This window comes from Schistocerca americana, chromosome 3 (genome assembly GCF_021461395.2).
Source record: "Schistocerca americana isolate TAMUIC-IGC-003095 chromosome 3, iqSchAmer2.1, whole genome shotgun sequence".
Taxonomy (NCBI): domain Eukaryota; kingdom Metazoa; phylum Arthropoda; class Insecta; order Orthoptera; family Acrididae; genus Schistocerca; species Schistocerca americana.
Genome location: NC_060121.1, coordinates 401,081,460 through 401,094,329, shown reverse-complemented (window position 1 = coordinate 401,094,329; position 12,870 = coordinate 401,081,460). Strand labels below are relative to the sequence as shown.

The 12,870-nt window shown below is 41.5% G+C and overlaps 1 protein-coding gene across 5 annotated transcripts in view; it reads left to right on the top strand.

Moving 5' to 3' along the window:
- The window catches only part of LOC124606762, a 180,753-nt gene that overhangs the window by 108,872 nt on the left and 59,011 nt on the right, over positions 1-12,870 (top strand). For 4 of the 5 annotated variants that reach the window (XR_006978721.1, XM_047138815.1, XM_047138816.1 and 1 more), the window contains 2 exons: positions 2,879-3,151; positions 7,011-7,283. Coding sequence is in view for 4 of the 5 variants with exons in the window: in XM_047138815.1 (XP_046994771.1) it covers positions 2,879-3,151; positions 7,011-7,283 (546 nt within the window). In the remaining variant the exon portion in view is untranslated. The remainder of the gene's footprint in view (positions 1-2,878; positions 3,152-7,010; positions 7,284-12,870) is intronic. The other variant, XM_047138817.1, reaches the window with a different exon arrangement.

Below are 12,870 nucleotides of genomic sequence, written 5' to 3'. Positions count from 1 at the left end.
TATGCTGAGTGCAAACACGCACCGTGTGTTTGTGTGTGTGTGTTTGTGTATGTGTATGTGTGTGTGTATGTGTGAATGTGAAAGAGAGGGAGAGGGAGACAGAGAGAGAGAGAGCGGGAGAGAGAGAGAGAGAGAGAGGGGGGGAGGGGGAGTGGTATTAGAGGGACAGGTTGTGAGGTAAGGAGGTGGAAATTACTGATAGTGAAGAATTTTTCCTGAAAAAACTGTTAGATTGCTGCCAAAAAATCATCTCGCAAATCGTAACACTAGGCAACCAGTTCACGTGATGTCGTGGGTACAGTACTGAGGACGGTCCACCTCCTTTACACGGCCCGAAGAGTGTGTCAGAAGTATAGTTGTCGTACACGTACTACTAACGTCTTGGCTATGCAGGGGTCTTACTGAAGAAATTGTCAACTTTGACTGTGCATCTGAGTCCAGTTCAAAATAGGTTTTCATTCTCATTCGAGGGATGCGATTAATCACCTGAACTATTCGCAAATCTAACTGTTCCCTTGACTTCACAAAACTAAATTTACCTTCTATGAAGTTGGAGACAATTTTAATGAATGTCGTGAAACCTACCGGAGGAAGGATGCAGAACTGCATCTGTCCAGAGTTCACCGTTATTTTCGTGTGATATCTCTTTTCAAACGGAACATTTATTACAAAGTTCCAAAATCGTGAATTGGAGAATATATTGTTTTACACAGAAACTCACATTATGCTACGAACATCTACAGCAAAAACATTTATGAATGTTATCAGTTATGTTTGTTACATAGCGTAAAACGCTAGTAACATACACTCCTGGAAATGGAAAAAAGAACACATTGACACCAGTGTGTCAGACCCACCATACTTGCTCCGGACACTGTGAGAGGGCTGTACAAGCAATGATCACACGCACGGCACAGCAGACACACCAGGAACCGCGGTGTTGGCCGTCGAATGGCGCTACCTGCGCAGTATTTGTGCACCGCCGCCGTCAGTGTCAGCCAGTTTGCCGTGGCATACGGAGCTCCATCGCAGTCTTTAACACTGGTAGCATGCCGCGACAGCGTGGACGTGAACCGTATGTGCAGTTGACGGACTTTGAGCGAGGGCGTATAGTGGGCATGCGGGAGGCCGGGTGGACGTACCGCCGAACTGCTCAACACGTGGGGCGTGAGGTCTCATCAGTACATCGATGTTGTCGCCAGTGGTCGGCGGAAGGTGCACGTGCCCGTCGGCCTGGGACCGGACCGCAGCGACGCACGGATGCACGCCAAGACCGTAGGATCCTACGCAGTGCCGTAGGGGACCGCACCGCCACTTCCCAGCAAATTAGGGACACTGTGGCTCCTGGGGTATCGGCGAGGACCATTCGGAACCGTCTCCATGAAGCTGGGCTACGGTCCCGCACACCGTTAGGCCGTCTTCCGCTCACGTCCCAACATCGTGCAGCCCGCCTCCAGTGGTGTCGCGACAGGCGTGAATGGAGGGACGAATGGAGACGTGCCGTCTTCAGCGATGAGAGTCGCTTCTGCCTTGGTGCCAATGATGGTCGCATGCGTGTTTGGCGATGTGCAGGTGAGCACCACAATCAGGACTGCATACGACCGAGGCACACAGGGCCAACACCCGGCATCATGGTGTGGGGAGCGATCTCCTACACTGGCCGTACACCACTGGTGATCGTCGAGGGGACACTGAATAGTGCACGGTACATCCAAACCGTCATCGAACCCATCGTTCTACCATTCCTAGACCGGCAAGGGAACTTGCTGTTCCAACAGGACAATGCACGTCCGCATGTATCCCGTGCCACCCAACGTGCTCTAGAAGGTGTAAGTCAACTACCCTGGCCAGCAAGATCTCCGGATCTGTCCCCCATTGAGCATGTTTGGGACTGGATGAAGCGTCGTCTCACGCAGTCTTCACGTCCAGCACGAACGCTGGTCCAACTGAGGCGCCAGGTGGAAATGGCATGGCAAGCCGTTCCACAGGACTACATCCAGCATCTCTACGATCGTCTCCATGGGAGAATAGCAGCCTGCATTGCTGCGAAAGGAGTGATATACACTGTACTAGTGCCGACATTGTGCATGCTCTGTTGCCTGTGTCTATGTGCCTGTGGTTCTGTCAGTGTGATCATGTGATGTATCTGACCCCAGGAATGTGTCAATAAAGTTTCCCCTTCCTGGGACAATGAATTCACGGTGTTCTTATTTCAATTTCCAGGAGTGTATTTTCTGTAGTATCTAGCCAAACTTTAACTTTGAAAACCATTGTTATTGCCACAAGTATCGACGTTATCAATTATCATTAACCACTGCATCTTAAAGAGCACTATTTTCTTGAATTTGACTGACACAGTCGTAACTTGTGTTCATAACAGATGTTTTCATAGCAGCTTATGGTGATTGCTAAGATCTTCGATAAAAATCGATAAGCAGTGTATTATCTACGAAAATAACCGATGCACTTCTAATAACAGGCGATAATATACTCACATAGGAGCGTTAGTTCTTAAATTTTCTTGTCACTGCATGACTGTCTGAATATCTTACATATACGATGTCTTAACTACTTTTCGGTCCATTCTCATATCTTTCGATTTCTCTTGATTAACGCTGTAGAAATATATATGTTTCACATATTCACAATCCTCCTTTTCCCCATCTATTTTCCTCAAGAGCTGCTTCCAGCACCAATACTGCTATTCCGCTGTGCTGTGGATTCGTGCTCTCATCCTTGAACTAGCAAAAGTCTAGTACGTAAGCCCTCTCGTACTTTAATTGTAGAGGTAACATATTATATTTCATTGCTGCACAACGCTTTTACTTCTGCTTCACTCTGTTGCCATATTTAAATTCCCCATTTTTCTCTGCTACAGATATGTCGGCGGAATCGAATGGGACTGTCACTGCTGCCCAAGAGAATGGAGATGCGGATCCCATGACTGAAGCTGTGACCTTCAAGACAGCCTACACTTACAGTGCACAGTCAGCAGTAACCAGCCTGAAGCCAGAGACGGGAGCGACACACAATATTTCTGACACGGCGCTTGGCCTATTAGTGTGTCAGAACCTTCTTTTACTGGATAATTCCGTGTCCTATATAGCGAGACGGACTCTAGCACACTATTGTAAAATTATGAATCCTACAGGTATGTACTTTCCTTGTTACACACAGATGCTGACTGTGTTGATGGCAATGTTACGTGAAATAAGGTTCTTCGTAAGTGTGTAGGCTTTAGCGCCGGCGTAAGTTAACATTAAGGTTTTCAGACAAGCCGCATCTTGCTATAAAATAATTGCAACCGGGTCAGTGAGACTGACGTTTCGATTACTCGTGGTGTTAGCTTTCTCCAGATCTGCACTGTTATCATGTTCGAAATGTATTTCTTATTCAACCAGTGATAGTACATGACAGGAAGCTACACGACAACGGGTTTTCTTGTGTTAAATATTCATTTGGCATGTATTGATCAATAAAAAAACAATCTAACACAATTCGAATATTTGTTGCTTACAGTGCTACCTTGAATATCAGGTACATTATTTATTTCTTTAGGTTTCATTTTTCAGTTTTCTTCCACTGTACTGAATGGTGTTGACAAAATACTGGATGCCGTTAATTGTCAGCACCTGGTGCTGAGTCATACAAACTGGTGGTATCAAGTGAAATACAGCTGTAAACGCTACGGCTTTAAATGTTTCCGCAATGTATATATTTTACAGCTGCTGTTTCTGCCATTTAGAGGGAGACAATTATTGAAGCGTATGAAAACAGTGCAAAAAGAAAAACGTAAATTAGTGACAAACTACGGTGTGTTGAAACTTTCTTCAACATGCAAACGACACTATTATTTTCTGATTTCGGTTATGACATGATCGATATGCCTGCCCTAATTGGACATGATGTGGTACAGACGAATAGCGGATTTGTGCACGACCCGCTAAAGTATCGGATAATGGACGCTGTCCATGACCACCTGAATGGGTTTTTTCAACCCAGAAATGGTTTTGAGGTTTTTGCTGTCCACCTTGTATTTAATATAGCCCCACAATAAGGAGTTGTATATGGTCAGATCCGGAGAATTTGGCAGCCAATCGGGGCCCATGCCAGTGTCTCAGGGTACCACAGGGCCACGGTGGGTTCCGCAAAGTGCTCCTCCAGGATATCAAACATTCTCCTGCTTCGATGGGCTCAAATTCCCTCTTGCGTGAACCACATTTTGTCGATATAAGGATGGGGGGGGGGGGGGGGTGGAGTGGTGAATTAAATCATCTTGAAAATCAACACGGTAGTTACCGTGCCACTACAATCGCACCCATAATTCTGTGATTGGACGTAGCACACCTCACCCATTGAGGGTGAAGAGACTTCTCGGTCGCGAAATGCGGATTCTCAGTCTTTGAAATGCGCCAATTTCGCTTATTGACGAACCCATCCAAATGAAAGTGGGTTGCGTCGCTAAAGCAAGCCATGCATACGCATACTACTTCCCATCGTGCTCCCCTGCCAACCATGCAGTCTGAACGTCCTAACGCAAACCGTTCAGAAGTCATGACAATTTTATTTTATATAGTTCAGTGTCACCCTGCACTAATAGAAAATCGATCGTGTTTTCTATTTGTAAACTCGTGGCACTTAGTAATGTTCATGTAGCACATATCTCTTCGCCAGTAGCGCTACTGAAAACCTAATCGCCACAGTCGTCCTTTATTTATAAAGTAATAGAAGAATAATCCTGGTGTGTGTGTGTGTGTGAATAACTGTAGAGCACCTACATGGTGGTTACAACTTACTGAAATTCCATAAGTGCGACGTTGACATGACGACGCCTTTGTGGTCAGGTAATGTATATGGTGATGCTCACATGTGCTACCATATGCATCTAATTTCGAATGGACTAAAACTTTAATCTTATCTATTAACAGTAAATTTATACGAACATTTATGGAGCAAATGGGGATGTTTTAATAATATATCAATTGTGAAATTGGCATGTCATTGGCGGATAGAGTTCCAAAAGAGCAATAGTTTATTCTGAAGGAATGAAAGTAAGTGTCAAGACACACATAGCATTCTACGTAGCTGTCACTGCCAGTATTAAAATCTTGGAGTATTGAGCGATGAGGATATTTTTAAGTACTTTAAGGCTCTCAAATACATATTGCGATAGTGCATACTACAGCAGTTTGTTTCTTTAAGGAGCAATATGTATCGTTATTAAGGGGTATCACAATTTTGCGTAGGCAAATCTAGGATGCAGAAAGGAAAGTACAGAAAATTTTCGATACTACAAGATCTAATACAGGTGGTCGTAGAGAAGAGCAGACAAAAAAAATTACAGGATGTAGTGTAGCACCAGTCATTTACGAATGAATCAGTATTATTTTCAAGAAACCTAAGGCTAAACGGACGTAGGAAAAACGGATATAAAAATGCACGGTTGACAGATTGATAAAACGAACAATTGAGGTTGAAGGTATAAACCTGAAGAGTGTAACGGGAATTTGGCTCTTATGCTTCATAACGGAAGCAACACCAAATAAAAATCATGACACTGTCAAGGAAACAGCTGACCTAGAAAAAGTTTAGCACGGTTCGAGATGCTCCAAAAATTAAACTAATAAAACGTTAGTTATTATCTCGAAGGAAAAGCAGACGATATACAATAAGTATAAAATCCTAGTGCGATAATTACGATTGGAAAGAGATGTATTCAGATAAAAAGGTCACGATGCAGGAATTAAATCCTTCCTCTATTATATTCAATCTGTATGTTACAGAGGCAAATAAAGAAAGGAATCAAAGGTAAATGATTCATAGGTTCGAAGGGAGAATTCAAATTAAGGTTGAAAACTATGAGTGACAATTTCGCTATTATATTCCTATTTTTGTTTGGTTTTTTTGTTGAATATTTTCAAGTAAACACAATAAAAGCCAGCACACATGTTTCATTAATATCGTCATTTATAGTGAAAGCTTATTTTCACCAAGACCAAATTATGAACATCAGGAGGTGACTTTGTGTCCTAGGTACAGTAGTGGATACATAAAAGGCTCAGGGAGCGGGCGATAAAAATATGTTGGGCTATCTTTACTTTTACTGTAATAAAAAATAATCAAGTCACACTCAAAGTTTAAGAAAGTTTTATATAAACTGATTATACATATATACAAGACAAGGCCATTTTACACTACAGAAGAGTTACAATTGTGGTCCTCTTCCTTAAATGAATAATTTCATGCGCCTATTCTTCATCTGAAATTGGTCAATTACCTCGCCAATAGGACAATCAATGTCAGGGTGAGTGTTCGAAAGAGCTAAGTCATTAAGTTGATCTTACTTCAATGTCGACATCAGCCATGTCTTTGTATGTCGCAGTGTTGAATAACTATTGCGGCAATAAATGCAGGTAGACAAGCAAATACCTTGTACGGCTTGTGCAAAGTGGGATAGTCAGATCTAGGACAGACAGACAACGCTTGCATAATAGAATCTCGATCATTAAGAGCGTTTATGCTCGTTTCCTTGTACTGAAGAATCTCTCCTATTAGTCTCTTTTTTAATCATCAAGAGTGGTTGTTCTTCAAAAAACGGTATTTAGGTTAAGCATTGGTTCAAGTTATGTTCCAGATCATTACCGTTATGTTTCAGTAGTTGTGATGGGAAAAATATGTTGAATCTTAAATGATAATGCTCCATAGGAAAGTATAACTACTCGATAACTCGATCCGGTCGAGTTGAATGACGAAATAAATAAATGAATAGCGTGCGGTCTGACTGGCGAGGACGGCCGTGGGTGGCAATGCGATCGTCCCCGAATGGGGGTTGGGGGGAACCTCGCGCACCAGCCATATGTATCCGCCACTGCCTAGGTAGAACCGTTTTCATTCCGTCCTGTATGGTCACTTCACTTTACTGCATGTTCTTGCAACTTACCATTAAAAATATAGTAATGCATGTTCTTCGAGACAAATGCCCAGAAATGTGAACCTGGATTTGTTGTTAGGTACAGGAACGAGTACGGCCGCCGCCACGGAAGTGATGTCTGCACGCAAGCTTACCACAACAGCGGCCGCAGGCACATCTGAAGGACCTTTCGACACAAGTCGTGTCCCTGATGCTGAGGAAGCTGCGACGAGCGTGACGCAACAAGAGGAACCCTCTTCACACATCTCGTCCTTGACCAAACTCAGACAATTGTGCAGACATCAGAGTGAAGTAAAGAGTATAATGTTTGGACCATTTTTACCGGGGCTCTGCAAGCACGTCGCTGAACCAGGTAGAAACGTTGTCCTACGAGATTAATGTTAATATTAACAGAGATGAATACTTCTTATTGAATTATTAGGATGGAACATTAGTTTTTAGTGTCATTGTTTCGCTTGTTGGATTATGGTTGCTACGCTATTATTAATCGATTATTATATCTTATTTGTGGTTAACTGTTGCTACTGAGTTTACACATTGTCATTTTCTCATTTGGAGATTGTGAATGGTGTCGCAGTGGCCCCTTATCAGTTAGAGGGTCGCACAATAAACATGCAAGGTTGGCTGCCGACCTCCCTTCAGTAGTTCATATCAAAGCATCGCCTGTGATTGTAAACCTCAAGAGACCTTTCGCATAAACAGGGCACTATTTCATGAAAGCCTTGTGACAGAGATCCAAAAATTGAAACTAATGTGACTAAGTGTAGCACTCCAATAAATCAGTGTTATAAGCATGGCAGCAATGTCTGACCGGCAATGTGCACCTATAGCTAGGACAGTTCTGGCCAATATCTACACCAGCTCCCGCCCACTTGAAATTCGCCCTCAGCTTCTGTAGAAATTAATATCTTCTTGGGTGTAACGCCACTTTGGAATTGTGTAGCGTAGTAATTTCCTTGTTATTACTCCTTTTCATTGTCTTGTAACTTTTATCTGGTTTTGCACTACAAGAATTATTGTGTTTCTTGTATACCTTGAGTTTGAAAATTTGTGCACGCCAAGAAGGCGTTTTAGTTAAATAAAGTGTGTTCAAACTTGATCGTTAGTTCTTTCCTGCCGACAGTGGGACACTACAAACGGAGTTGTGGACGCTAGAAAAGAGGCGGCAACTAGAAAAATGGGAATATTTCCTGCATATTCTTTGTTTCAGTTCAACAGAGGGGCTACAGCAGCGGTGGCAAACAGAAACATTTGCACCTATAATACCAGCCCACACAGCATGGCAAGAAAACAGTTTTCTCCTTTTAAAAGGATCGTTGTGACCTTGGTGACTCAATAGGGTCAGGATCTCTTATTGTTTTAATGAACATCACTGAAACTCATTAATCCCCAATGATCTTACCAGAGATTATAGGTTATCGAAATTGTCTAAGAAAAACTTTAACTAGTTGACAGGATGAGAGCATGGGTCAGCAGCATCGCGGAATAGCTGTTTTGCACCTGGAAGCAGCTCTTGACATGAACAGATGTCGAGGCCCACTACGATTCTGAGAAACAAATGCATTTTTATCTGCAGTATTTATGAAGAGACGTGAAAAGATATGTGGTGACGCAGGACAGCAATTAAGTCGTTGCACATGCAAGATCTTCAGACTGTCATCCAGTTACAGAAGAAAATTTAAGAACTAAGATCCAATGAGGGTATGATATTGGCTGTCATAAGAAGCGTGTGTATTGTTTAAGTTAGTTGTGATTGATATTTATGCAAGATCTTAGTAATGTCCCATCAGCAGCTATGAAAACTTCTATTACAGCTAAAGGTTACGGTTGTTGTCAGTCATCATCATAACGATGTGACTGCTTACAAGATAAAGTGGCTAATGATGATTTGTGACATAGAAACTAATCGCAATAATAACGCTTTATGATTCAAAGATATTACAGAAAATCTCTTACTTGTAATTGACGGAAAGTAATAATCAAATCTGATAGCATTAATTAACGATTCTGTAAATGATGGTCGTACAACCAGATTTCCTTTGCAAACAAATGTATTTCCTATTTGCCAAAGTTGGAATTTTGGAGTTATCACTCCATTTCATAAGAGAGATGACACAGAAACATCTGAGGACTCAGAAAAGCTTCGTTCTACATCGTCTCCTCCGGTAGTTCTTACGACATGCATTACAATTATCTCCCACTTCGTACAAAAACAATTAGATTTCAAGAAATCAAGATTTCATGCAAAATTTAGCCGTGGCGATAGCACAACTGATTAATTGCAACCCGTGACTGAAAATGAACCATTTTTTTTGAATGGGAGTCAGATGTACCGAAAATTCTGGCACATTCTCAAGTAAGAGCCCTTTATAGCGAAGATGCTGGTAGTACAACTACAAGACTTACGGCACACTCTTGGGTACGTATAAACCTAATGTTTGGTGCTTAGCACTGTACTCACGACATCACATTAATGGGCTGAGAGTCGTACAGGTTGAGAGATGCTTTGTCAGCAGCCATCTGACACAGTTAAGTCAAGAAATGTTCTGCCATGTCAGTAAATTTCATAACAGTTTCTCACAACCTGTCATTCTGTCTCTGTCTCTTTCCCCCCTCCCTCTTACAAGTGCATGAACACAGAATCAGAAATTAATAAAGATGTTGACGATTAGCGTATCTTACAGTATTCCCAATTCTGAAATGTCTGTATTATTCATCAAACATATTAATCTTTGTCAGTAACACTCACAAGCTTAACAATGTTATTTCCATATTTATCTAAACTGTCTGTATTATTTGTGAAATTTAGGTAAGGGTATTTTCAATACTGGTGTTCATTTACGGTATTAGCACTATTAAAATGTTAGCATTATATGTGAAAACTGCATAATTTACATCAGTAACTCACATACACAATATTTATGTCAAGTGTTACAATGTTAACTCCACACCTAAGCTATCTGTATTATTTATCAAAATTAAATTAAGACTTTGACCATACCGGAGTAATGTACAAAATTTGCTCATTTGATATGATGTGTTGTTTTTCAAGAGTACGTGAGCTACGTCAACAGTACACACACAATGGTAAGTGTCACAGTATTATTTTCACGTCTAAAGATCTACTTCGCAGCAAGCGATGTTCGATCTTTGAACCATGGAAGAGGGCACATTGGTTTCCCCAACATAAATATTTCCACATCGAAATCACTTTTATTATTGTTCTATAGCTGCACAAAACACATTATCCAAAATAATCTGCTAAGCAAACGAAACTTCGTTTAGTCGTAACAGGACCTTTCAGCTACTTCTGCAGTGCTTGATTAGCATGTTATTTTAGATGCATATGTTTTGGTCTGTTATAGAATAGTAAGGCAGGCAATTTCGATGCGTAAATAATATTGTGAACCTTAAGCTGGAAGTCTACCATCATATTTCAAGCATCAACTCTACCTTTACCTGTGACCATCCACAGGCTGACGCCCATTGTCAGGTTATGGGACACTCTCTCCCTCTCTCTCTCTCTCTCTCTCTCTCTCTCTCTCTCTCTCTCTCCCACACACACACACACACGCACACACACTGTCAGCTTCTGACCGGAATACAAATTGAGTTGAGTTCTGAAAGCGTGTTTATTTAGTTATTTACTTAGTTTTCTCAAGAGAGGTGACTCAAAAAACTGTGATCACAGAAAAATTGCACATCTGTATCCTTTGCACATTTTTAAAAACTGTTTTCAACTTAGATGAAAGAAAATTATATTTCGTCAAAGTAGGAGAACAAGTAGGATTTAAATGTAGACATTGCACAGTTGATGGCAGAGATGTCTTTTGTTGACATTAGGGGGGGGGGGGTTATTTCTTGTACCACTTGTGTTGCTAACTTCAACCATTGCCTGTTTCCAAGCGCAGATTACAGTTAGATGTGTAAATAACATTGTGTCTCTTGACATAAGCGTTGTGTGCATATTGCTGCAAAGCTTATAGATTTTTGATAAATAATGAACACATTTTGGATGCGGAAATACCATACGTTCCACCAGTATTATCAAAAACATTACGTAATTTTGGTAAATGAGACAGATATTTTGAATGTATAAATGATATTATGATATTTTTGCCTGCGCAGCTGTGTGTCTGAGTTGCTCTAGAGGTTTATGTATTTTTGTAAAATGATACAACTTTTTAGGGGTGGAAATACATTAAGTTCAACAAGTATTGTCTATATCTGTACAAACTATGGGGTTTTCAAAATGTCAGTCAGCTTCTGACTGGAATACTAATTGAGTTGAGTCCTGAATGCGTGTTTATTTAGTGGGAACTGAAAATTATCATTGCCTTTCCTGCTTAGCGTATGATTTTAGGCAATTTGCGTTTTTTGTAGTAATAGATCAGAAATACACACAACTTAGTGATACTTTAACTACTTTGGGGGGGGGGGGGGGGTGGAGGGGGTCGTTGTGTCCTGCACTAATTCTTATACGAAGACCAATCATTGTTTTTTCCAAATGCATATTAAAGTTAGACGTGAAGATAACGTCGTGACACTTGACAAAATCATTGTGTGCATGTTGCTGACAAAGCTCATATATATTTTTGATAAATAATAAAGACGTTTGGAAAAGGGAATATCGTAATTTACACTACAACTGTCAACATCGTTATGTATTTTTGATAAATAAATACTGAAATATTTAAATAAAATTGTGACAATTCTATCTGCACATATGTGTAAATGTTTCTGAGCTGCCTTTCTATATCTGAGCATAATACTAGTATTTTGGACGAGAAATTCTTTAAGTTCGACAACTTTTGTCCATATTTTTCCATAATAGTTATGGTGCGTGCAAAAACGTGTGTGTGTGTGTGTGTGTTTGTGTGTGTGTGTGTGTGTGTGTGTGTGTGAGAGAGAGAGAGAGAGAGAGAGAGAGAGAGAGAGTGAGTGCGAGAGATAGAAAGAGAGAGAAACAAGTTGTGATAAAAAGTGGTGAAATTTACTGAATTACGATGCAAAGTTCATTTCGACAGGCATGCATGTTCAAAGCAACACAGCATCGTAATTCAGAATAATACAAGCGAACGCTCGCCATAAGCGGGAAATCCAGGTTGTAATCTTAGTCCGGCACAAATGTCCATTGGCGTCATTCCTTTCTCCAGCTGACGGTTGTCCATGTTCGCAACTGCGAATACATTTAATGTGTTACGTAGGGGTATTGCGGTCCTGTTCTGTTCTGCTTTCTTCCCAGATATTCTGTGTGTAGCGTCTTTCTGACTTCTATAAATGTACCTTCGAAGTCCAATAATCAAAGGGATTTTGGCTTCCGTGCTTTTAGCCCCCATTCCACTCACTACGAGAGGCTTAACTAATTGTCCTCCGCCGCGCGGGATGGTCGCGGGGTTAGAGGCGACATGTCACGGATTGCGCCCCTCCCCCCCTCCTCACTCTGGCATGTGTGTGTGCGTGTTGTTCCTAACATATGTTAGCTTAAATAGTGCGTAAGTCTAGGGACCGATGACCTCAGCAGTTTGGTCCCCTATGAATTCACACACATTTGAACACATTTTAATTGTCCTCCCCCTCCCACTCTCTCCCCCCCCCCCCCCCCATATTCAGTTGGAGGCTATGTTTGTATAGACCCAGCTGCAGCAACAGATACAGCTTTTTCTCTACATTGCTGTTAAGCAAGCCCTGGACATGGCGCAGCCACACCTCCACATGTCTACATCTACATCTACATCCATACTCCGCAAGCCATCTGACGGTGTGTGGCCGAGGGTACCTTGAGTACCTCTATCGGTTCTCCCTTCTATTCCAGTCTCGTATTGTTCGTGAAAAGAAGGATTGTCGGTATGCTTCCGTGTGGGCACTAATCTGTCTGATTTTATCCTCATGGTCTCTTCGCGAGATATACGTAGGAGGGAGCAATATATGGCTTGACT